At 39.3% G+C, this 25,846-nt stretch overlaps 1 protein-coding gene across 3 annotated transcripts in view; it reads right to left on the bottom strand.

Moving 5' to 3' along the window:
* CUL2 (cullin 2) overlaps positions 1-25,846 on the bottom strand; it is an 88,749-nt gene that overhangs the window by 18,489 nt on the left and 44,414 nt on the right. For all 3 annotated transcript variants that reach the window (XM_030941101.1, XM_030941102.1, XM_030941103.1), the window contains exons 7-16: positions 18,689-18,785; positions 18,481-18,591; positions 12,768-12,930; positions 8,992-9,116; positions 6,066-6,173; positions 5,349-5,408; positions 4,402-4,530; positions 4,211-4,297; positions 2,068-2,220; positions 1,424-1,501 (exon numbers count right to left, since the gene is read on the bottom strand). In XM_030941101.1, coding sequence (XP_030796961.1) covers positions 1,424-1,501; positions 2,068-2,220; positions 4,211-4,297; positions 4,402-4,530; positions 5,349-5,408; positions 6,066-6,173; positions 8,992-9,116; positions 12,768-12,930; positions 18,481-18,591; positions 18,689-18,785 — 1,111 coding nt within the window. The remainder of the gene's footprint in view (positions 1-1,423; positions 1,502-2,067; positions 2,221-4,210; positions 4,298-4,401; positions 4,531-5,348; positions 5,409-6,065; positions 6,174-8,991; positions 9,117-12,767; positions 12,931-18,480; positions 18,592-18,688; positions 18,786-25,846) is intronic.

Here is a 25,846-nt window from a genome sequence, read left to right as displayed (position 1 = left end):
TCCTGACCTCGTGATCCGCCCACCTCGGCCTCCCAAAGTGCTGGGATTACAGGCGTGAGCCACCACACCCAGCTACTTTAAATACTTCTTAATATTATTCAGGGTTTTGGCCTAGGTAAAAAAGAAATGTAACAATTAAGATTTATTGGCCTAAAGTATAAAAGAAATTATTTTTAACTACATCTTTAATTCTACAGTTTTGAGACACTTTGGTGTAAAATAAAGGTAATTCTTGATAAATAGTCATATTTAAGATTAAGATGTAAAAAAATGCAAATCATCACTAAGGCAGGATGAATTAATTTACATGTGAAAACTGTACATTATTAAGTATACAAATGGATTTCAATCCTATGTGTCTGAAAACTTGGACTTTACTAGAAAAAAATAAAGGACAAACTCCCTCTACTGGTAATTGGAGACAATTCAAATGGAGAGAACAGTATTTTTGGAATCAGAATTTTAGAGACAGAAAGAAACTCACTTCCTATTTGTAAATGGGAAAACTAAAACCTGATGAAGGCTATACATCAATAAAGTTTAAGGAGTAAAAACTATAAATGGAAAATAATTATTTCAAGGAAAGAGGAAAGAAAAAAACTAAAGGGAAACTTCATTTCTGTCAGCTCCTATTCCCTCCCTTAATTTCAATCAGGGACACAGGATTTTTAAAAAGAAATGTAAAAGACTGCCAAGGCCAGGCATGGTGGCTCATGCCTGAAATCCCAGCACTTTGGGATGTATCCTTTCTGCAAAATTTGTAATAACCTTGGATTATAGTCTGCCTCATCCAATGAATGTCTGCACAAATGCTCTTCTTCATGGTTTCTAAAACAGTCTGTGCTACAATGTCTTTTCAGAGAAGATGTAAGAAGTCCTAATTTAGCCTCCTATTCTGAAAGTCTATCATGCTTGCCTTCCTGAAACCTACCTGACTGGTTACAGCACTCTCCTCTATTATTACCACTGTCGATCACTGTTACTACTTACTCTACCAGCAGTTACTTCACATATACTCACCTACATTACAGGACAGAAACAAAAAATATTACAAGAGTTGAATGAGGTATTTGGTCAAAATTCAAAAGGAAAACTGGTAAGTGATATTTTAAGTGTTGAATTCTAAGCTTTCTTCTGATATCAACATTTTTATAATTTAAAACTGCTTAATAGCAGATGACAGATTTATTCAGAATAAGAGACATGCTTTGACAAAGAACTGTATGACATTCTTAGCATTTTAGTTTTAATATTAGTAACTACAACAACTTACATTCTTCCCAAAGGGCAGATTGACTATAATTTGTGAATCTATTTTTATCACGTGAACCCTTAAGACTTTGAAAAAATATTAAAGGTGATACAATATGAAGACAATTATTAAAATTCCTTTAGTCTTCTAGTATATTTCCTGCAAACTTACCATCTGTACACTTTTTTCTAATTCCTGGGGAATTGCAAACGTAGATGAAGGAGCCTGAGTAAGAGGCCATGCACCAGCCTAGAAGGAAAAAATAAGCTAAATGGATCAACATCTAAATTGAAAGTAAATATTTATTAAATAATCTAAACATCTAAAACATTTTTTTCTTCCTCAAAATGCTGATAAAATCTGAGTATTTCTATTATGGCACATTTCATTCCAAATCAATAGGACTTTTTTTTTCCCCCCTGAGATAGAGTCTCACTCCATCACCCAGGCTGCAATGCAGTGGCACCATCTCCGCTCACTGCAACCTCCGCCTCCGGTGGTTCAAGTGATTCTCCTGTCTCTGCCTCCCCAGTAACTGGGATTACAGGCACGCATCACCACGCCTGGCTAATTTTTGTATTTTTAGTAGAGATGAGTTTTCACTGTGTTGGTCAGGCTGGTCTGGAACTCCTGAGCTCAAGAGATCTGCCCGCTTTGGCCTCTCAAAGGCTACCACGCCCAGCCCAAATCAATAGGACTTTGGAAGCCACGATCTACTGACAGAACCAAACGTAATCAGGCATCCATTTATGAATCCTTTGTATCAAAGTCCTGAAATGATTAGTAAATGCTCATAGTAAAACACATATTCATACCTGTAGAACATATATTTGAAAACTAATTCCCAAATCTATTACTGTGTCTTGGTTTTTGATAAAATTGTTGAACTTATTGTTGAGATCAGCGCTGACACTCATATCTGTATACATCCGATGTAGCTTGCTGGTAAACTCATAACCACAGGCTTGCTATAAAAAAAGTTTTAGAAAATACATGACTTCAAAAGAAAAATAATAAGTCATACTGGTTAATAAGAATGTGTCAGTATTGCTAGGTCTTTGGTCAAAGGTTCTTGCATGTACACTTACACCCAAGGACTAGTAATATATTCCTCATAAGTCAAAGCAACTAATCAAAACCTTTCAAACTTTCTTTCTTTTTAAAGGCATATTTTAAATAAGTGAATAAAAACCACCTATCTAGGAACAATAAATCTCCCCATAAACAAAAACTTTTTTATACATTCATCTCTTATTTCAGCACTGCAAAATGCCCCATTACTATACATAAGATACCTTATAAGGATTTTATGTTGTGTTTTGTTTTAAAGACATGGGGTCTCACTGTTGCCCATGCTGCAACACAGTGGCTATTCATTGGAGCCATCGTGGTGCACTACAACTTCGAACTCCTGGGCTCAAGCCATCCTCCTATCTCACTCTCCCAGTAGCTGGGACTATTGGCGCATACCACAGCTGCTGGCTCTTATAAGGTTTACAGATAGTATCAAATGAAAGATTACATAAATGATTACTGGGAATACTCCAGCCAGTAGTCAACTGAAAAAGGTCTACTTAGGCATATTAGGCATATTTTTAATAGCATCTACTGAGTAATGAAGACAATTATTTCTTTAAAATTATTCAAAATTATAGGGGGCCGGGCGCGGTGGCTCAAGCCTGTAATCCCAGCACTTTGGGAGGCCGAGACAGGCGGATCACGAGGTCAGGAGATCGAGACCATCCTGGCTAATACGGTGAAACCCTGTCTCTACTTAAAAATACAAAAAACTAGCTGGGCGACGAGGCGGACGCCTGTAGTCCCAGCTACTTGGGAGGCTGAGGCCGGAGAATGGCGTAAACCCGGGAGGCGGAGCTTGCAGTGAGCTGAGATCCGGCCACTGCACTCCAGCCTGGGTGGCAGAGCAAGACTCCGTCTCAAAAAAAAAAAAAAAAATTCAAAATTATGTTGTTACCAGGTCAGAAAATCTGAATCTCTAATCTTGAAATATAAAAAGCTCATTAACACTACTTTTTTTTGGGTAATTAATCTATTTAGAGGCAGGGTCTTGCTCTGTCACTCAGGATGGAGTGCAGTGGTGTGATCATGGCTCACAGCAGCCTCAATGTCCCAGGCTCCAGCAATCCTCCCACCTCAACCTCCTGAGTAACTGGGACTAGCCACCAAGCCCAGCTAACTTTTGTATTTTTGGTAGAGACAGGGTTTTGCCATGTTTCCCAGGCTGGTCTCGAACTACTGAGCCCAAACAATCTACCCGCCTTGGCCTCCCAAAGTGCTACTATTACAGGTGTGAGCCACCACACCTGGCCAACTCTTACTTTTAGAAATTAAAAACCTAGTTGTTTTTTTGTTTCTTTTTTGTAGGTTTAAAAAAGAGCACATAGCAACTGGGTGAAGTGGTGCACACCTGTTGTCCCAGCTGCTCAGGAGGCTGAGGCCGGAGGATCGTTTGAGCCCAGGAGTTAGAGTCCAGCCTGGGCAACAGAGTGAGATCCTATCTCTTAAAAAAAAAAAAGGAAAAAAGGAGTGCATATTATATTCAAAATGTCTACTATGCAAGAAAAGTTATTGAATAACGCAAGAGAAATAAAAATCTGCTACCACTTATCGGTGTGCAAGCAAGCTGAAATGATGTAAAAATAAATTGAAATGGAATTGCACTCCAAAATTTGTACTTAAAGGAATATTTTAGGTGTATTCATTTAAAGTAGTAATAATCTTTTATCGTTAATACTGATTATCCTGTGAATCTTCATATATAAACATACATATTTTGTCCTTTTAATATAGTATTTGTATATCCCACTGTGTGAATATAAAAATATACATTTAACTGGATGAATTGTTTCCTGTTACTGCATACAATGCTGCAATGAACATCTTTACGTGCTTGTGAGTGAATTTCTAGGACAGTACCAGATTAAAGACTTACATTACCTTTAATTTGTTGATCATGGCTTCTTCAGAGTCCATAGACATGGATAACCCATGAATTAAACGTTTTGCCAGCATTCTTGCGTAGAACTGCATTTAAAAATATTTTAAAAGATCACTTCCTTTCTAATGATTTAGCATTCAGAAATAAAGTTGACCAAAACACAAACAAAACTTTTTTGTTCACAACATACCTTTTGAAAGACATCCTTGTCATCAATATATTTGAACACCGTGATGAAGCTCGTGAGCCTGTCTTCCACTTCATTCTCTGTCATCCCTTTCGCCGACTTCTTCAGTAAGTTGTCACAGTACTTAGCAAGCTCATGTAGAAATTGATAATAAATCTTACAAAGGTTGCTTCTGTATATATCATGCCTCAAAGGAGGCAAAGTGGTGATACAAGATAAGATCAGTGGACAGAGTTTTTACTGTTTTTTTAAGAGACTGGGTCTTGCTCTGTCGCCCAGGCTGGATTGCAGTGGACAACATCATAGCTCACTGCAGCCTCAAACTCCTAGGCTCAAAGGATCCTCCTGCCTCAGCCTCCCAAGCAGTTGGGACTACAGGCATGCACAACCACACCAGGCTTCTAAAGCTTTATGTAATAATCATAAGTGTAAACTAAATAAAATACACATCATAAGGTAAATTTTTTAAAAGAACAAGTCAAATATCGAATCATCACTTATTGACCAATAAAGCAACTGATATGGGTAATATAAACTTTTAAAAGAACACCTGGGTGAGTTTCGAGTGGTTTTATAATTTTTGACATTGAACAAGTACTTTAAAAAAAGTTACAAAAACCTTGTAAGCAAGTTTCCTTCAAAGGTTACCCAAACTTTATCATCAGATTTCCTTTAGATTTCAGATATAACAATCTACATGAAAAGTATTACAAATTATTTCAAAATAGACATACATTAAAACCCAAACTTTGTAAAATGATTATTTTTTAAGAAAAGACACACGGTATGTTGCATTCCTTACATAAATGCCAAACTATATACAATGTAGACAATTTTCCTTCTGTTTTTCTGAAAAATGCTACAAAAACCAAATTAATTTGATATTCTCAGTTTTCCTTTTCTAATACTGACTTTTCCTAAGATTACTTTTCAGCAAACACCAAACTTACCAGTTCAGGTGCTTTGCAAACAGACTTAGGTTCTCTGTAATTTACAACCGACGTAAGGGCCTACATAAAAAACAGGCCATAATTAACCACCAGCCATAGGGAAAAAGTACAGCTAGTTCAATATAGGCCATAATCTGTACATCCAAAATTACCCCGCCACATACAACACAGCATTGCTGGTAGTTTGTTAATATTTTCCCACCTAACACAGTAGACTCCTCTGACTTTATTCTCTAATTACAAAATATCTATACATCCTGTTGCTATTGCAAGATACTCTGTAACTCATTACCAAAATTTGAACAGATAAAATAACACTACTTAAAAAAAAAACGTACAACAATCTTGTAAGTAACTTTCCTTTAAAGTATACAAAAGTTCACGTAAAACATATCTATTCTCTTTTCAAATATTATTCAATATAGCCTAAGTATTATGGCCACAGAAAAAAATCAGTACTAAAAATTGTAAAATTATGCATGTCTATCCAGAAGATATCAGATTAAAAATTCCCCTTATATAGTATAATCATGGGAAATTCTACAAGCATTCAATTTACTATTCAGTTAATAATTTAAAAGTTATTTCCATTTTGAATTTCATCTTTAATCTCCATATCGAGGTCAGAAATCTCATACCAGGAGTCTAATCCTGAAACTGCCTAAAGAATGACAGAGCTTTATGTACATATATAGTATATACGTATTTAAAACTTACCTTATCCAATGCACTCATGAAGTGCTGATCACCATTCAAAACAGTGTTGATAAGTTGAACAAATTTACCATGCACTTCCAAAACTGACTCCACAAATAGTGTCGGCATCTAAAAATATGAAATATAAGTACAAAACCACATTTTAAAAGGTTCAAGGATAAACTACTAGGTTTATTAGACTTGAGTAAATTTTTCCTCAAGGAAATTATGTTTTACACATGCACACTTCTCAGAAAGTGGTTTTAAAAATTTAAAACTTTGGTGTTGAAAATAGCTGGTCAGCCGGGCATGGTGGCTCACGCCTATAATCCCAGCACTTTGGGAGGCCGAGGCAGGCGGATTGCCTGAGGTCAGGAGTTCGAGACCAGTCTGGCGAACATGGTGAAACACTGTCTCTACTAAAAATACAAAAAAATTAGCCAGGCGTGGTGGCGTGCACCTGTAATCCAAGCTACTCGGGAAGCTGAGGCAGGGGAATTACTTGAACCAGGGAGGTGGAGGTTGCAGTGAGCAGAGATCGCACCACTGCATTCCAGCTTGGGCGACAGAGCAAGACTCCGTCTCAGAAAAAAAAAAAACAAAAACACACAAAAAAGAAAGAAAACAGCTTGTCATTCAACACAACAAGCTAATGTCATAGCCTGTCTAGTACCTGCCATAAGAAGCCAACAAAAGCATACTTTTCTACTGTGTTGGAATAACTTAAGGATAACAAGACCTGAACTACCAGGTCTATCACTTTCATAGAGGCTTATATAAGCAAAGACTGCCTGCAAAGTCACTGAAGGCTGAGAGAGAGGAGAGTTAAAAAGCCAGTAACCCTGAGAACAGAGACCCCTTGAACTCAGCAAGACAATCCCTCACATCTCAGAGAGAAGAAATACCTAATAGTGCAAAAGTGAGTTTTCCCTCTTAATGGAGATAACCGTGAAGAAATTACTACCTAAGACTTAACTAAGTCAGCTGGATTTGAGTCTACTACAAATGTATTCACTTATGTTTCCATCTCCCAGCCTTTTTTTTTTTTTTTTTTTTTTTGAGACGGAGTCTCGCTCTGTCGCCCGGGCTGGAGTGCAGTGGCCGGATCTTAGCTCACTGCAAGCTCCGCCTCCCGGGTTTACGCCATTCTCCTGCCTCAGCCTCCGGAGTAGCTGGGACTACAGGCGTCCGCCACCTCGCCCGGCTAGTTTTTTAGTATTTTTTAGTAGAGACGGGGGTTTCACCTTGTTAGCCAGGATGGTCTCGATCTCCTGACCTCGTGATCCACCCGTCTCGGCCTCCCAAAGTGCTGGGATTACAGGCTTGAGCCACCGCGCCCGGCAATCTCCCAGCCTTGACACAAAATTCTATGCTTCCATGCCCCATGTCATTGGACATGGAATCTATAAACGTAATAACGTAAGCTAGTAAGTGTGACAAATAATACAGAGTAATAAATCTGCATAATACAAACTAATAGTTCCACAAAAATAGAAAACTGTGGTAAAAGGAATTTGAAGAAATTAAAAAATAGAAAACTTACACATTATTGTGGCAGAACATAAAAACTAAAAATTATTACTTGCCAAAGACCAATCTGTCGCTAAGGTAACAGCCTCTAAAAAGTGCTCCTAAACAGTGACGGCTACACACATACACACAGATATTATCTTTTGTTTTTTTTTTTTTTTTTTTTTGAGACGGAGTCTCACTCTGTCGCCCAGGCTGGAGTGCAGTCGTGTGATCTTGGCTCACTGTAAGCTCCGTCTCCTGGGTTCACGCCATTCTCCTGCCTCAGCCTCCTGAGTAGCTGGGACTACAGGCGCCCGCCAACATGCCCGGCTAATTTTTTGTATTTTTAGTAGAGACGGAGTTTCACCATGTTAGCCAGGATGGTGTCAATCTTCTGATCTCGTGATCCGCCCACCTCGGCCTCCCAAAGTGCTGGGATTACAGGCGTGACAGATACTATCTTACAGATTAAGGGCAAACAGCTCTACTTAAGAAGAGATAGTAACGCCGGGTGCGGTGGCGCAAGCCTGTAATCCCAGCACTTTGGGAGGCCGAGACGGGTGGATCACGAGGTCAGGAGATAGAGACCATCCTGGCTAACACAGTGAAACCCCGTCTCTACTAAAAAATACAAAAAACTAGCCGGGCGAGGTGGCGGGCGCCTGTAGTCCCAGCTACTCGGGAGGCTGAGCCAGGAGAATGGCGTAAATCCGGGAGGCGGAGCTTGCAGTGAGCTAAGATCCGGTCACTGCACTCCAGCCTGGGCGACAGAGCGAGACTCCGTCTCAAAAAAAAAAAAAAAAAAAAAAAAAAAAAAGAGATAGTAACATTTGAAGTTACGTCTCTTGTTCATCAACCCTCACCAGTAATAACAAGATTTGGTGATGGGAAAGACAAACTGTTACAGTCACGTGATTGGCAAAGTACTCAAGGAAGATGAGTATTAGGGATACGAGGGTTATTGTTTCGGGCATTTGGGGCAGCAAGCATATACTTACAGAAGATTATTTTAATCTAAATTTGCTTCCTAGACAACCAAATTCACAGAATATGGAAAGGAGGAAAATTACAAGTTGTCTACATTACCGCTGATTAATACTACTACCATGACAACAAATTATGTTATCAACGCCAATTACACAAAAACACAGTTACTTAGAAATGGCAAGCTTATTTTTCTGTGAAAAGTTAACAACTGTTCAACAGACACCTCTGTATGGCTAAGCAGCAGCCTATCTCATCAATAGCTTTCTAATAATTTGATAATTCCAAAATGAGTCCAACAAGCTCTAGGTTTAAAATATTTGAATAAAGACATTTCTTTTGTTGGCATGGTAAGACTTTTTCTTTCATCTTTCAAAACAGTAAAGTCAAGGAAAGACTCCACGATGGATCTGATTAGGAGGAAAACACTGCAGTTCCCCACACAACTCACGTTTTCCTGAGTAAGATTGCTGGTTGCTCGAAGGCCCTCATCATGGATGTGGTTTTGTAGCTCCTGAATCATATGAGGTAAACCAGTGGACACAGCACGGAGTAAGACGTACATATTTGCCATGTCTGAGAGGAAAAAGACATCTGAGGATTAACTCCTAAATATTTTCATTTATTAGGTAATATATGGATCCAAGTGCAGGAATACAATATATGGGTCCAAGTGCAGAGTACCCAGAGAAAAGTCCCCCATGCCCACCTCCCAGCCACCCAAGCCCCTCTCCCCACAGCAAAGGGATGTGGTTATTTAACATCTTCCCAAAGATATTTTGTGCAAAGTCAAGGGAATACATATATTCTTCCCTTTGCCCCTTTTAATACAGTGTACTGTATTTTGTATATTACTTGTAGCTTCAGAACACATTTTAACTTAGTAGTCTTTTCCTATCAGTACACAAAGCATTTCTATGTATTTTACAGCTGCACAGTACTCCATTATGTGGATATATTATAATTTCTTAACAACTGATGGAAATTCAGGTGGTTTCCAGTCTCTTGATATTGCAATGTTGCAATCAATAATCTTATACATGAGCAAGAATATATGCAACATAAATTCCCAAAAGTGAGGTTACTGTGTCAAAGTTTAATCTTGTAGACAGATCCTTCTAACCACAGCTGCCAACAGCAGAGAGTTCCTTTGCCAACAATGTGTTACCAAACGTTTTGATCTCTAACACTGGGAGGTAAATAATGATCTCTCAGTGTAGTAGGTTTTATTTTAAATGTTTTATTAAAGCATCATACATACACAGAGAAGTATACAAACCATAAGTGTGTATCTTACTGAATTATTGCAAGTGAATACACAACACACCCATGTAATCACACGCAGGATAAGAAATAGGCATTACCTACACCCAGGAGTCCCCTTCACGCCTCCTTCCAATCACACACTCTTGCTCCTCTGCAAAGGTAACCACTGCTGTGACTTCTAAATCACAGATGAGTTTGAACTATATATAAAAATGGGATCACACAATTCTTTCACATCTGGCTTCTTGTGTTCAACAAAATGTGTATAAGGATCATCTATGTTGTTGTACCTGGCTTTAATTTGTTCATTTCCACTCCTCTATAATATTCCATTGTGTGAATATACTGTACTATTCTATAGTTACTGGACATTTGAGCTGTTCCAGTTTACGGAGCTATTACAAATACTAATAATATGAACATTCCTGTAAGTCTTTCTGTACATATGTCCAGGCACTGGCGGTCAGAAGGTACGGTGGGGTGGTTATACGTTTAGAAGTAGAACTGCTGGATCATAAAATATACATAATATATCCCACTTAGCAGTCAATGCCAGTTTCCCAAAGTAGTTGCATCAATTTATACTCTCACTTCAGTGTTCAAAATCTCCTGCTGCTTCACATTTCTTTTTATGTTTATTGGCCATCTGGGTATCTTCTATTCTGCAGTGTCTGTTTTTTGGCCATTTTAGATTTTGGATATAAATCTTTACTACTGCAGCTACATTACCCTATAAGTGTCTTCTGATGATCCAGTGGTTTTAATGGCTTTTTTTTTTTTTTTGAGACAGGGTCTTACTCTGTCACCCAGGCTGGAGTGCTCTGGCAGGATCTCAGCTCACTGCAACCACCACCTTCCAGGCATGAGTGATCCTCCCACCTCAGCCTCCCAAGTAGATGGGACCACAGGTGCACACCACCCTACCTGGCTAATGCTTGTATTTTTTTGTAGAGATGGGATAGTGTCATGTTGCCCAGGCTGGTCTTGAACTCCTGAGCTCAAGCAATCTTCCTCCCTCTTAATGGCCTTTTAATAATCCAAAGTTTTTCATTTTAATGTAGTTCACTGGATCAATTGTTTCTTTGTGGTTTGGGCTTTTTGTGTCCTATTTAAAATATCTTTCCCTATCTCAAGGTTATGAAGATATTCTCCGATATTATCTTCTAGAAGTGTTATTTTTTTTACCTTGTACATTTAGATAAAAACTCTAGTGAACTGATTTTGTATATGGTATCTGACGTAGTGATCAAATTTCATTTTCTTCCGAAATGGATATCCAATTGACTGAGCAATGTGTGTTGAAAAGACCATCTTTTACTTGGTGCTCTGCAGCGCCACCTTGGTCTTACATCAAGTGGCCACATATGCGTGGGTTGTTTCTGGGGTCTCTCATTTTATTGGGATATCTGTCTGTCCTTGTACCAATGCCTCACTGTCTTAATTATTATAGGTTTTACAATAAGTCTTGCTGGCCATTAAAGTCTTTCCATCATACTCTTCAAGACAGTGACTTTTGGAATTAAAATTGTGTTTTGACTACATTGTCCTGGGTCTATGAAATCAATGTTGCTTTAAAAAACATGCAGCCGGGCGCTGGTGGCTCACGTCTATAATCCCAGCACTTTGGGAGGCGGAGGCGGGCGGATCACGAGCTCAGGAGTTCGAGACCAGCCTGGCCAACAGAGTGAAGCCCCATCTTTACTAAAAATACAAAAATTAGCCAGGTGTGGGGGCAGGCGCCTGTAGTCCCAGCTACTCGGGAGTCTGAGGCAGGAGACTCTCTTGAACCCGGGAGGTAGAGGTTACAGTGAGCCAAGATCGCACCACTGCGCTCCAGCCTGGGTGACAGGGCGGGACTCCGTCTCAAGAAGAAAAAACAAAACAAAACAAAACAAAACAAAAACCTGATTAATGGCCAGGCGCAGTGACTCACACCTGTAATCCCAGCACTTTGGGAGGCCGGGGCAAGTGGATCATCTGAGGTCAGGAGCTCAAGACCAGGAGGCCAACACGGTGAAATGCTATCTCTACTAAAAATACAAAAATTAGCCGGGTGTGGTGGCACGCACCTGCAATCCCAGCTACTCGGGAGCCTGAGGCAGTATTGCTTGAACCTGGGAGGCAGGGGTTGCAGTGAGCCAAAACTGTGCCGTTGCACTCCAGCCTAGGTGACAGAGCGAGACTCCATCTCAAAAAAATAAATTAATTAAATAAAACATACATATTTATTATCTTTCCTCCTTATAAAATTAATGCATGTTTTTTGTTTTGTTAAAAAATCAGAGAGGCTGGGCGCGGTGGCTCAAGCCTATAATTCCAGCACTTTGGGAGACTAACTCAGGCAGATCATGAGGTCAGGAGTTCGAGACCAGCCTGACCAACATGGTGAAACCCTGTCTCTACTAAAAATACAAAAAAATTAGCCAGGTGTGGTGATGCACGCCTGTAATCCCAGCTACTCAGGAGTCTGAGGCAGGAGAATCACTTGAATCCAGGAGGCAGAAGTTGCAGTGAGCCAAGATCGCACCACTGCACTCCAGCCTGGGTGACAGAGTGAGACTCTGTCTCAAAAATAAAATAAAATAAAATCAGATATTGCTATTTTTCATGTTATATAAATGATTACTTTTGTTATATAATATTTGTATTTCCTTTTTATAGTCTTTGTCTTTATTCCCACTGTTTATCAGGAATTCTAAATGTATTAAGGAAGTTAGCTCTTGTAATATATAAAAATGTATAAACACAATTTCCCACTTTTTCTTCTGATTTTAGAACACTCTTTGAAAACACTTGCCCAAAATAGTCTTTCAAAATAAAGTATTAATAATCTGTCAAAGTTTATTTAAAATATTTTAAAGACTGTTACTAAAACATGCATTAAACCAACAGTGACTAGAAGATGATATAAAAGGTGGATGTGTAATTTAATTTCTACTCACATGTTTGGTAGAAACTTACCATTTTTTTTCTCTTGTCGAATGATATTATGACATTCTGCATGTAAAAACTGTAAGTGGTCTGCTACCATTCGTTGCTGACATTCATGAATCACTTTAGTATATGAACTTGGATGTAGGTATTTTCGACATCGAATTTCTTCATCTTTTAGTCTACCTAGAACCTACAGAAATATATTCTTACAGTCATGAACACAAAGTTTTACTATGAGGAAAAATCTGTAATATCAGCAAGTAATTCAGCCAAATTTTAATGGCTGAATTAAACATGGCAAAGGTAATAAGGGTTACACAAGCAATTTAGACCCACATTCCATAAATCATTTCAAATTTTTATTTAAGCTAGGAGCTGTCATCTACATTCCACCAGTCTTATAAGCAAGAACTAAAGTTAAAGAGTCTGCATTTTGTCTTCATTTACCTATACCATCATCCAATTACGTGGACAACATAACATGTAACAGGAAAAGTGGGTACAGATGATTAAAAATCAGAACAGGTGATCTCTGTATGAATAACTATCAAATTAAAAAGTAAATTATATTGAGATCAAGTAGATGAATCTAATTATTTTACGTTGGTTTCTCTTCTTGTAAATGGAACTGTATGTACATGATAGTTAACTATCGTATTAAAGATTTCATTAAAATTTTTGAAAGTAGGGGCCAGACACGGTGGCTCACACCAGTAATCCCAGCACTTTGGGAGGCCAAGACAGGTGGATCACCTGAGGTCAGGAGTATAAGACCAGCATGGCCAATATGGCGAAACACTGTCTCTACTAAAAATATAAAAATTAGCTGGGCATGCCTGTAATCCTAGGTCCTCAGGAGGCCGGGGCAGGAGAATCACTTCATCCCGGGAGGCAGAGGTTGCAGTGAGCCGAGATTGTGCCACTGCACTCCAGCCTGTGTGACAGAGAGAGATGTTGTCTCAAAAAAATAAAAATAAGGCCAGGTAAGGTGGCTCATGCCTGTAATCCCAGCACTTTGGGAGGCCGAGGCAGGCAGATCACATGAGGTCAGGAGTTTGAGACCAACCTGGTCAACATGGTGAAACCCCGTCTCTACAAAAATACAAAAAATCAGCCAGGCGTGGTGGCAGGTGCCTGTAGTACCCAGCTACTCAGGAGGCTGAGGCAGGAAAACTGCTTGAACCTGGGAGGAGGAGGTTGCAGTGAGCCGACATCGCACCCCTGCACTCTAGCCTAGGCAATAAGAGCAAGGCTCTGTCTCAAAAAATAAATAAATAAAAATAAAATAAAAATAAAAAATAAAAATGTTGAAAGTAAATATACATTTAGTCATAGTCAAGTGTGTCAATCAAGACTCATTAAAGTTTATCCTACGTAAAGCGCTGAGCTACAAATAACACTGTTTAATATTAACAAGAACTAGCCAATAAGGAAAATAACCAAAGAATTTGACTAATTTCTATCTCAAGACAAAATAACAATATATACACAGACAAATGCACAGGCTTGGAAACACTCTGTAACATGAAACTGTGTAATTAGAGTTTCTGAAATTAAGTGTTCCCAGGAAACTACATACACCTGGCACTTTGGAGAGTGCTGCTGAGTTGGCCTGGGCACAAGGAGTGAAAATCATTCCTGGAAAGCATATCAGAAATTTTCTATAAAAATGAAGCTCTAGACAGCAGGGTCCCACAGTCCTATCTTTCTTATTGTGTGACCCTTTGAAGCCAGGAGTTCAGGGCAAAGTCATAGACTCAGGTTGGGCAAGAAGGGGTCTAGAGCAGGGGTCCCTAATCTTTTAGCCACCAGGGACAGGTTTGGTGGAAGATACTTTTTCCACAGACGGAGTCGGGGCGGCATTGTTGGGGGCAGGTGGCTTCCAGATGAAGTATTCCACCTCAGATCCTCAGTCATTAGATTCTTCTAAAGAGCGCACAACCTAGACCCCTCGCATGCAGAGTTCACAATAGGGTTCACGCTCCTGTGAGAATCTATGAGAATCTAATGCTGCTGCTGTGACAGGAGGCGAAGCTCAGGCGGTAGGTAATGCTCACACAGTGGCTGCTCACACAGCGGCTGCTCACTCCCTGCTGTGCGGCCAGGTTCCTAACAGGCCACAGGTCAGTACTGGTCCTCCCCGGTTCCTAACAGGCCACAGGTCAGTACTAGTCCTCAGCCTGGGGGTCGGGGACCCCTCGTCTAGAGGACAAAAGTGTTCACCACATATCACATCAGCTAAGAAAGGCATTTTGGTTAACAATAAATCCTTTAAGGGCTATTTTTATAACAAATAAAAAGGATTAAGCCTATTAGTCATTCAGAGCATACTACAGTGACTTTAACCTGCTCGCTAAAATTAACTTATGCAACAGGAATTACAGTGGGTCTGAGAGAGGTGAAAGAGGATGAAAGAAGGAAAACATAAAACAATGATAACTTAGGGGAGAGAGGTGCATATCAAGAGAAACGTAGACAAAGTTGGACTGCCCCAGTGCAGGGCTTCAAACAGCTGTAAAACCACTGGGGGAAGGAAAGGCCAAAGCTAGAGGAATGCAGCAAGGGAGGCAGGAAGGCTGCACTGACTCATCTCCCAATTAACTAAATGGAGAACAAAGTCCAGGATTTTGCCCTTGAAGCTAATATGGTCCAACATTATTCCCTGAAATGAGCTTTTCTTTTTCTTTCTTTTTTTGTCAGACAGGATCTCGCTCTGTCGCCCAGGCAGGGGGGCAGTGGTACAATCTTGGCTCACTGCAACTTACGCCTCTCAGGCTCAAGTGATCTTCCCACTTCAGCCTCCCAAGAGCTAGGACTAGATGACCACGCCACCATGCGTGGCTAGTTTTTTAACTTTTTGTAGAGATGGGGTTTTGCCACGTTGCCCAGGCTTGTCTTGAACTCCTGGACTCACGTAATCTGCCCGCCTCAGCCTCCCAAAGTGCTGCGATTACAGGTCTGAGCCACCGTGCCCGGCCTGAAATAAGCTTTTCTAATAAACACTCTTTTCCAAACATAATTTATTCCAATGCCCCTCCCTCCCTTTTAACACCTTGAGATGTAATTTACATATTATATAATCCACCCATTTAAAGTGTGAAATTCAATGGTTTTGGTATATTACATTATCAGTAATACATAATCAGTAATACAGTAAAGCTGATAATATTACATTATCAGCTTTAAATTGTGGTAAAAACATAGATAATAAAATTTACATTAGCCATTTTTACATGGGCAATTCAGTGGCATTAAATAACGCTCACTGTGTTGTGCAACCACCCCCATTGTCTGCTTCCAAATATTTTTCATTACCCCATCAGAAACTTTATAACCATTAAGTAACAAATCCCCACATCTTCCCCCCCCCCCATAACCTCTAATCTACTTCCTGTCCTTCTGAATTTGTCTGTTCTAGATATTTCCTATAAATTGAACCACAGAATATTTGCCCCTTTGTGTCTGGTTTTTTTCACTTAGCATAGCATTTTCTTGGTTGATTCATGTTGTGTCAAGTATCATAACTTCAATTCTTTTTTAAGACTGTGTGGTATTGTGATATACATGTACATTGGTTTTCATCTGTGGTTCCTGGTTCATAACTCCCTTAGTCCTAGTTACAGTCTTTAGTTACAATGTTGAGTGTGTTGAGTCTCAGGAAACAGAATTTCTCTCCTACTCTCCTTTCACCTGCCTCAAGGCAGGACTCTAATCTTGCCCTACCTTTCTGACTGTGGGTCATAAGACCCTCCCCAGAGAAAACCCCACCCTGTACGCTGGGGGAAAGACTACTGACATCATGAAGCTTCCACAAAAATCGAAGAAGACTCAGTTCCACAGGGACAGAAGCTCCTGCACTCGGGGATGATTTCAGATCTTGCCCTATGTATCTCCTCAAGTGGTTGTCTAATTATATCCTTTGAAATATCCTTCTTAATAAACTAGTAAACACCGAGTGTTTCCCTAAGTTCTGTAAGCTGCTCTAGCAAATTAATGGAACCCAAAGAGTGTATTGTAGGACCTCAACTTGAAAGCCAGTCAGTCAGTAGTCTGGAGGCCCAGCCTTGTGACTGGTGTCTGGGGGTGTGCAGGGCAGTCTTGGAGACTCAGCCCCCAATCTGTGCGATCGGCCACTATCTCAAGTAGATGGTGTTAGAGTTGAACTGGAGGACACCTAGCTGGTGTCTGCTGCTTGGTGAGTGGGAGAAAAGAGCCACAACTTTGTTTACAGAAGCCTTCTGTGCTGATGAGCATTGCTGTGATGTCAGAGCAGAAGAAAAAACATGGTTTGAGAGTTTTTCACTACACGGGATGAATAATATTCCAAAGGACGTATGTATCACATTTTGCTTATCCTTTCAACTTCTGACAGACATCTGGGCTACTGCCAGCACTTGCCAGTGGCATCTTTTTGAGAGCCAGATAGAGCAAAGTGTATGTATCACAGATAATCTGTGTGCGATTCTTAGGGCTGGATCTAGAGATTTCAACAAGAGTCTAAGGTGCAATAAGGGCTAAGAGCTTAGAACCACTGATCTAGTATAACCTGAACTTAATCGATGGGGGTAAAGTTCCAGATAATTTGCTCAGGGGACAGAGCTAATTAGTAACAAAAGCAGGAAGAGAGTCAAACAACTAAGACCTTTAGATCTGGGCTTTGTGGATGACAGAACAGTGTATCGGTAAGCACTGATGCTTTGTAACTTGTGGCCTACAGATGTAGGAGGACAGCTCATCCACTTACACGACTTGAGCTTTCCTGGCTTCATAAACTAACACAAATCATCCAAAATAAAATGCCTGAAATACAACACTGCAGATAAAAAAACATGGCTAGAAATTCTAATATAGCTTATATATGGTGATTTAATTTGTATGACCATTTTTTTTTCTTCTACTACTGAGAAAATATAAATGGAATTTAACATATGATAACCAGTATGTACTGGTTTAGTGATCAATTAAAATTTCTTGGTTGGGTGCAATGGCTCACTTCTATAATCCCAGCACTTTGGGAGGCTGAGGCAGGAAGACTGCTTGAGTTGAGGAGTTCTGAGACCAGCCTGGGAAACATAGCGAGACCCCATCTCTATAACAAATTTTAAAAGTTGCTGGGCGTGGTGGTGTGTGCCTGTAGTCCCAGCTACTTGGTAGGCTGAGACAGGAGGACCACTTGAGTCTGGGAGCCATGATCAAGCCACTACACTCTAGTCGGGGCATCAGAGCAAGACCATGTCTCCAAAAAAAAAAAAAACACCCACCTCATGTGGGGTTGTCTCTCAGCTTTCCAAGAACTTAACAGACCAAAAGAGTGACTTATCCAAATGTCATTCTAGACATTACTATATTTTCCCTCATATTTTTCCTCTCATTTTAAATGAAGAAAAAAACCTCAACACAGAGCTTCTGCACTTATCCTATTCTCTAAACAAACCACTAAGCATGAAATCCAGTTTATTATTCTGCCAAGAATGTACATAGATATTAATCCAGGCAGTCAGGATTTATCAAAAAGCATCAATTATGATGAACACTGGAAGGGTACTGTTTTCTCAGGAAAATGTTACAACAAGAGCAATGACTTAACAATGTTATTGTATAATAACTATAACTCAGAGTTAATGATTAAATAAACCATCTTTTTCCACCAAAACCCCCCCCCAAAACTAAGAACGATGTTAAATAAAACCAGGCCAGATACAAAAATAGATAAACATATTTAATATGTTTTATTTCTTACCTTTTCCATATACTGTGAGCAGTTTGATTCTTGCAATAAATTTGAAGCTTCTTGTTTATAATACTCTCCTGTTTCAGTCAGAAAGGGAGACTCAAAGATTTCCTGATAAAACTGAATAAATCAATTACATCATATTAGAAGAAATTAGAACAAGCAGTTTAAAAAATTAACAGTCTGATTATTTATATTTTTAAAGGAGGCTGTTTACCTTTAAGGGGAATTTTTTCTTATACTGTTCAACATGAACAAAGGAGTTAATAACCCCATGGATTACTTTCTGGTTTGGGTCTTCTCCACCACGATCACTAAAACAAGGCATAACACAAAATACGAGAATATAAATTATCTATGGAAATATACCAAAGTATGCCAAAATATGGCTTATTCCATTGGTCTAATCAAAGTGTAAAGAACTATAAAAAGATACATGCATGAATCTTAACAATTTTTTTCATATTACAGCTGAGTTAATATTCATGATAGTTAACGTATACATTAGATGTCATTTCGAGAAATAAAAGGAAAACTGATTGTAAAGTTCAAGATACTATGCCAGTACTAAGATGACACTTCTTTAATTTTAACAAAGTAGATACGAGCCCATCAATTCAAAACTTTAATACTGGTGGTTAAGAATGCTTGAATTTCACTCACTACAAACTACAATGTCTTAATCGTATTAAGACATGTAGATGAATGTTAGATTTTCTAATTAAAGGAATATGAAATAGAGCCAGGCACCGTGGCTCATGCCTGTAATCACAACACTTTGGGAGGCCAAGGTGGGAGGATCCCTTGAGTCCTGAGTTTGTGAGCAGTCTGGGCAACACAGTGAGACCTCATTCAGAAAAAAAAATTAGCCATGCACGGTGGCACGCACCTGTGGTCCCAGCTACTCTGGAGGCTGAGGTGGGAGGATCCCTTGAGTCCTGAGTTTGGGACTAGCCTGGGCAACATAGGAGACCCCATACAAAAAAAAAAACACAAAAAAAACCAACTTAGCCTTGCATGGTGGCACATGCCTGTGGTCCCAGCTACTCTGGAGGCTGAGGTAGGAGGATCCTTTGAGCCCAGGAGGAGTTGAGGCTACAGTGAGCCATGATTGCACCACCGCACTTCAGCCTGGGTGACAGAGTAAGACCCTGTCTCAAAAATTTTTTTAAAAAGAAAAATAAAATAGAAAAAAAAAAGTTTGTTTAAAGCCACAGTAAAATAATCTAGCTCTAAATTGGGATTTTTTTGACTCTAGTACCAATGCTCAAATCAAACCATTATGTTTTATCTCACTACACGCACTCTTCCAACCTACTTTAAAATAACTTCTTCTTTGCATTAATGTCACAAAGAGAGCAACAGAAAACACATTATCATCATTCCCTAGTAGGAGCTTCTTGCTCTTTATATAGGATGTAGGAATTTTCTATCATTTAAGAAAGGCATCAAGGAAAAGCATCCAGGCAATCACCTTTACATACTAGAGTCCTTCCCCGCCTCTGAAGCCCTCTAGTCCTCTTTGATTCTTCCTTTAATTATTTTGATGTTCTGGGAAACTTTTTTTGGACATGAATTAATATGGCTACAGTAATTCTGTCATTCATAGGGAATCCTGATATCTTGATATTGCTGATTAGTTCATATAATAAGGTCACACATGTGAGCTCATTTCCATGGCTTGGGTCACATGTGTGACCTTACATAAGCCCACATTCAATCTGGTGTAATACTGATCTGAACTGTTTTCTCATGTTCTGCTTGTGGTGGAAGAACAGATACTTTGGAGGACATACTGGCAAAACTCTAAGTGTACATACTCTATGACCCCAAGCAAACATCTGCATACGTGCACAACAGAAACAAGAGTGGTGTTAGTGGAAAAACTGGAAGGAACCTAATATACGCCACTAGGAGAAGAGTTTAATAAAGTGAGGTAGGCCTCACTAGTTTAAGCCTAAGTTCATTCTGGTAAAGTTTAAAAAGCTAACTGGCCAGGTGCGGTGGCTCACGCCTGTAATCCCAGGATTTTGGGAGGCCAAGGTGGGCAGATCACCTGAGGTCAGGAGTTGGAGACCAGCCTGGCCAACATGGTGAAACCCAGTCTCTTCTAAAAATACAAAAATTAGCTGGGCATGGTGGTGCATGTCTATAATCCCAGCTGCTCAGGAGGCTGAGGCAGGAGAATTGCTTGAACCTGGGAAGAGGAAGTTACAGTGAGCCAAGGTCATGCACTGCACTATAGCCTGGGCGACAGAGCAAGACTCCATCTCAAACAAAACAAAACAAAAAACCCCCCAAAAACTGGGTTATTAAAAAGGAAAGAAACAAACAGTTATTTTGCTTTTCCTATATGAACTTACCATTGGGTAACTAAACAGCAGGAGAGAAGAAGCATATCATGGATAAAATTTTCCAGATAATAAAGTAGAACAAAATGATCAATAACTCTAAAAAGCAGTTCTATAATATGCTGACTAAATTACTAACTTCTTTATTTCCTTTAACAGACATTCCCACCTACAAAACAATTTTAAATACACAGAATTCTATTCATTGTAAAAGAAAGATGTGACTCACATCAGAAACCCTACCTCAACCTCCATATTTGCTTAATTCTCTATGATAGTTGCTCAATTCTGTGAGTGAACACATTAGATTACAATAAAAAATAATTTGGTTAAAGATTTCTAAATGTCTCCCCCTCCAAGGGTTCTGCACCTATTTCAGTCTAATCTAAAAACACTTGTCTCCCAGAAGAAGGAAAGAAAAAAATTAGAGTAGAATAATGAAAGAGAAAACAACAACATACTAGAGATCATTTAAAATCAAAGTTAGGGCCGCGCATGGTGGCTCACTCCTGTAAACCCAGCACTTGGGAGGCAATCATTTGAGGCCAGGAGTTCGAGACCAGCCTGGCCGACCTGGTGAAACCCCATCTCTACTGAAAATACAAAAGTTAGCTGGGCGTGGTGGCGGGCAACTATAATCCCACTTACTCAGGAGGCTGAAGCAGGAGAATTGCTTGAACCCGGGAGGTGGAGACTGCAGTGAGCTGAGATCACACCATTGCACTCCACCCCAGGCGACAAGAGTGAAATGCCATCTCAAAATAAATAAATAAAATAAACATAAAAAATAAAAAATAAAGCCAAAGTTAGTTCTTTAGGGGGAATAAAATCCAACAAAATATATACGCCTCTAATAAAAGCGATCAAAAAAAGAAAATGTGAATACGCAATATTATGAATGAAAGGAAGACATTATTCCAAGTGAAAATGAAAACAATGTCTTCGCCAAATCATCATGATCAAAGTTATCACCAATGAGAAGTCATGTTGACACCATCTATTCCTTGATACAATCTGATAAGAAGGGTACATTACCTTCTGGTATTTTTCCAAAAATCCATAGTCTCAGTCTAATCATAAGAAAATATCACAAAAACCAAAATTGAGGGACACTGTATAAATACCTGACCACTACTCTTTAACATTTTTATGGTCATATATGAAAGGAAAGGGTTCCACAGAATAGAGACATGATAGCTAAATGTGATTTTGTGATCTGGATTGAACGAGAACATCAGTGCAAAAGCAAATGCAAATAAACTGTAGTTTTAGTTAATAACGATACACCCATTTTCATAAATACACTATCAGTTGTAACATTAGGGGAACCTGGGTATGAATCTAAAATTACCTCAAATAAAGTTTTTAAAAGAGAACACTGTTACACAACTATTTCCCAATGATTTTGCAAAAAAAAAAAAAAAAAAAAAAAAAAAAAAATTCACAACTGATTTAAGAGGAAACACAAGTCTGACTAGTCTTAAGATCTGAAATAACAGAGGCATTGTTAAAAATCTTATACAAACAAATCATCTTACAAAGAAACCCCAGGTACAGGTGGTTTTTCAGTTTTACTAAACATTTAAGAAGCTGATAATCCCAATTGTATGCAAACTTTTCTACTCAAAAGAAAAAGAGGGAAATACCCAATAGTTCATTCTACAAGGATAAGCTGGATGCCAAAACCAGACAAAGACATTACAAGACAGAAAAATTACAGGCCAGTTCCACTCATGGGCATAGATGCAAACTTCCAAATAAAGCATCAGCAAATCAAATTCAATAGTCTATAAAAACTATAATGGACAAGGATCAACCTAGCCTTTATCCTAGTTATACAAGCATAGTTTAATATTAGAAAATCCATAAACAAGCTAGGCACAATGGCTTACGCCTATAATCCCAGCACTTTGGGAGGCCGAGGGAAGCAGATCACCTGAGGTCAGGAGTTCAAGACCAGCCTGGTAAACATGGCGAAACCACGTCTTTACTAAGAAATACCAAAAATTAGCCGGGCATGGTGGCAGACGCCTGTAATCCCAGCTACTCGGGAGGCTGAGGCAGGAGAATTGCCTGAACTGGGGAAGCAGAGGTTGCAGTGAGCCAAGATCATGCCACTGCACTCCAGCCTGGGCGACAGAGTGAGACTCTGCCTCCCCACCTCAAAAAAAAAAAAAAAAAAAAAAAAAAAAAAAAAAAAAACACACACACACACACACACACACACTTTTTTGTAATATCAGTGAATATCAAGTACCCTGAAATAAATCTAACAAAAACCACACAAACCGCTTATAGAAAACTCTAGAATAAAGTTAACTAGGAGATACTAAAGAAGGCATAATAAAGAGAAAAAGATGCTATGTTCATAGATAAGAAGACTTAAAACTGTGAAGACGGAAACTCTCTTCAAACTAACTTATAGATTCAATTCAATATCAATCCCACAGAATTTTTTTTTTCTTTTGAGACAAGGTCTCTGCTATCCAGGCTGGAATGCAGCAGCACGAACATGGCTCACTGCAGCCTTTACCTCGAGGCGCAAACAATCCTCTCACCTCAGCCTCCCATGTAGCTGGGACTACAGGTGTACACCACCACACCCAGCTAATTTTATTTTTATTTTTGTAGAGACAGGTTCTTGCCATGTTGCCCAGGCTGGTCTCAAACTCCTGGCCTAAAGTAGCCCTCCTGCCTCGGCCTCCCAGAGTGCTGGCATTACAAGCATGAGCCACTGTGGTTGTCTCCACAGAAAATTTTGTTTTAGGAAAGGGGTCTATAACACTTACATGAAAGAGCAAAGGGCCAAACAACAGCAAGAACACTTCTGGTTTCTGGAGGGCAAACTTATCTTGCCAGATATCAAGCCTTACAATAATAAACACAGTGAGGCATTGGCACAGGATAAACAAATTGATTAAGAGAACAGAAAAGAGTTCTGAAACAGAACCACTCTTGTAAGAAACAGAGAGAGGGTGTGTATGTCATGACTGTCTTGCTCTTGAGTTATTACTTCAGAACATAAAAAACTTTTACTGATTCATCAAATATTAACTGCAGAGACTTATTTCAGATTAAAATTTGCTAAGCAATTCCCTGATTGGGGACAGAGAAACCCACTAAGTAAATGCAAAAACAGCAATTCTGGCCTTGGGATTCCATAAACCTTCTTAAAATTATGTAACAATTTTGTGTGCCTATGCATACCAAGCATTTTTATGTCGGGAGGCTCCACAGCTTTCATCATGACCCTAAAGGAACACAAAGGTCCCTCCAAAAGAGATGAAACCACTGCACTTAAATAAATACAAAGGTACAACCAGTTTTCAAAAGTTACAAGGAGGGGAAAGGAAGCCTACGGCAAAAGGAAGAAAATAAAAAAGGAACATTGATATTTTGTACACTGTTTAAACTGAAAAAAAGCTATTTTATTTTGAAATAATTACAGACTGAAGGGAAGTTGCAAAAATAATGAAGAGAGATCTGATGTACCCTTCACCTGGCTTTCTCCAATGGTAGCATCTTACATAACTATGGTACAGTATTAAAATGAGGAAACTGACATGGGTGCAATCTATAGATCTTATTCAGATTTTGCCAGTTTTTACACACAATCATTTGTGTTTATGTGTGTATGGTACTATGCATGTAATGTCATCACATGTCCATATTCATCTCACCACCACCATATTCAAGACAGAATTGTTCTACCACCATTAAGGAATCTCCCCATACTCCCACTTTATAGTCTCACACCAACCATTAATCTCTTCTTGTTTAAACTTTTAGAAAGAATATATTTTTAAGTATTCTACCTACTTTTGCAATACATCCAAAGGAAAAAAGGAAACACTCCAATAAAAGCTTTATGAAATATGTGGAGAATTATTTATTGCAGACCAGTACCTCACAAATACTGGTCTGAACTGGATGCATAAAAACATCTGGGGAGCTTTATAACAATATAAGCTCTTACTCTCCCTGGAGTGTGCATCAGTAGCTATGGGGGAGAGCCAGATATCTATGTTCAAAATGCTCCCCAAATGTATACCCATATGAACATGTGTAATACTATACGTAAATCTGTATACAGATATGCATGTCCATATAAATATATATGTACTAGTGTGCACACATACACAAATGTAAATGCACAGAAAATTTTTATTAGAACACACTGTAAAATCTTAATAGCAGCTTCCTTCAAATAGGAAGGTACGAGAAGAAACCAGAACTTTTTTTTTCTTTCCCCCGAGACGAAATCTTGCTCTGTCTTTGAGGCTGGAGTGCAGTGGCGTGATGTCAGCTCACTGCAGCCTCTGCCTCCTGGGTTCAAGCAATCCTCCTGCCTTAGCCTCCCAAGTAGCTGGGACTACAGGTGCGTGCCATCATGCCCAGATAAATTTTTTGTATATTTGGTACAAACGGGGTTTCACCATGATGGCCAAGCTGGTCTCGAACTCCTGACCTCAGGTGATCCACCTGCCTTGGCCTCCCAACGTGCTGTTAGCAACTGCGCCCAGCCTTCCCCTCCCCTCCCTGCCTTTTTTAACACAACAAGAAAATGGGAGACTGCTGAAGGTTCTCTGGGTTTGGGCTAAAGTCTCTATGGTCCTCTTAACATCGCCCAGAAAGGTTTCTTACTTTTCTCTTTAACCTTCTGTACATTTCAATTCTTTTTTTACAATCAGCATATCTTACTCTGTAATTTTTTTGTAGAAGGAAAATTGCTTCTACTAAACTTTCCCAGTGTAATCTTGATTTTCATTTGCCACATTTGAGAAACTATGAGCACAGAGTAATGTATTTTTGTTTGTTTGTTTTTGCGACAGAGTTTCACTCTTGTTGCCCAGGCTGGAATGCAATGGTGCAGTCTCGGCTCACTGCAACCTCCACCTCCTGGGTTCAAGGGATTCTCCCGTCTCAACCTCCTAAGTAGCCGGCACTACAGGCACCCGCCACCACGCCTGGTTAATTTTTATACTTTTAGTAGAGACAGGGTTTCACTAGGTTCAGTTTCACTA

This window comes from Rhinopithecus roxellana, chromosome 11, assembly GCF_007565055.1.
Source record: "Rhinopithecus roxellana isolate Shanxi Qingling chromosome 11, ASM756505v1, whole genome shotgun sequence".
Taxonomy (NCBI): domain Eukaryota; kingdom Metazoa; phylum Chordata; class Mammalia; order Primates; family Cercopithecidae; genus Rhinopithecus; species Rhinopithecus roxellana.
Note: the sequence above shows the minus strand (reverse complement) of the source record. Positions and strands in the feature narration are given on the sequence as shown.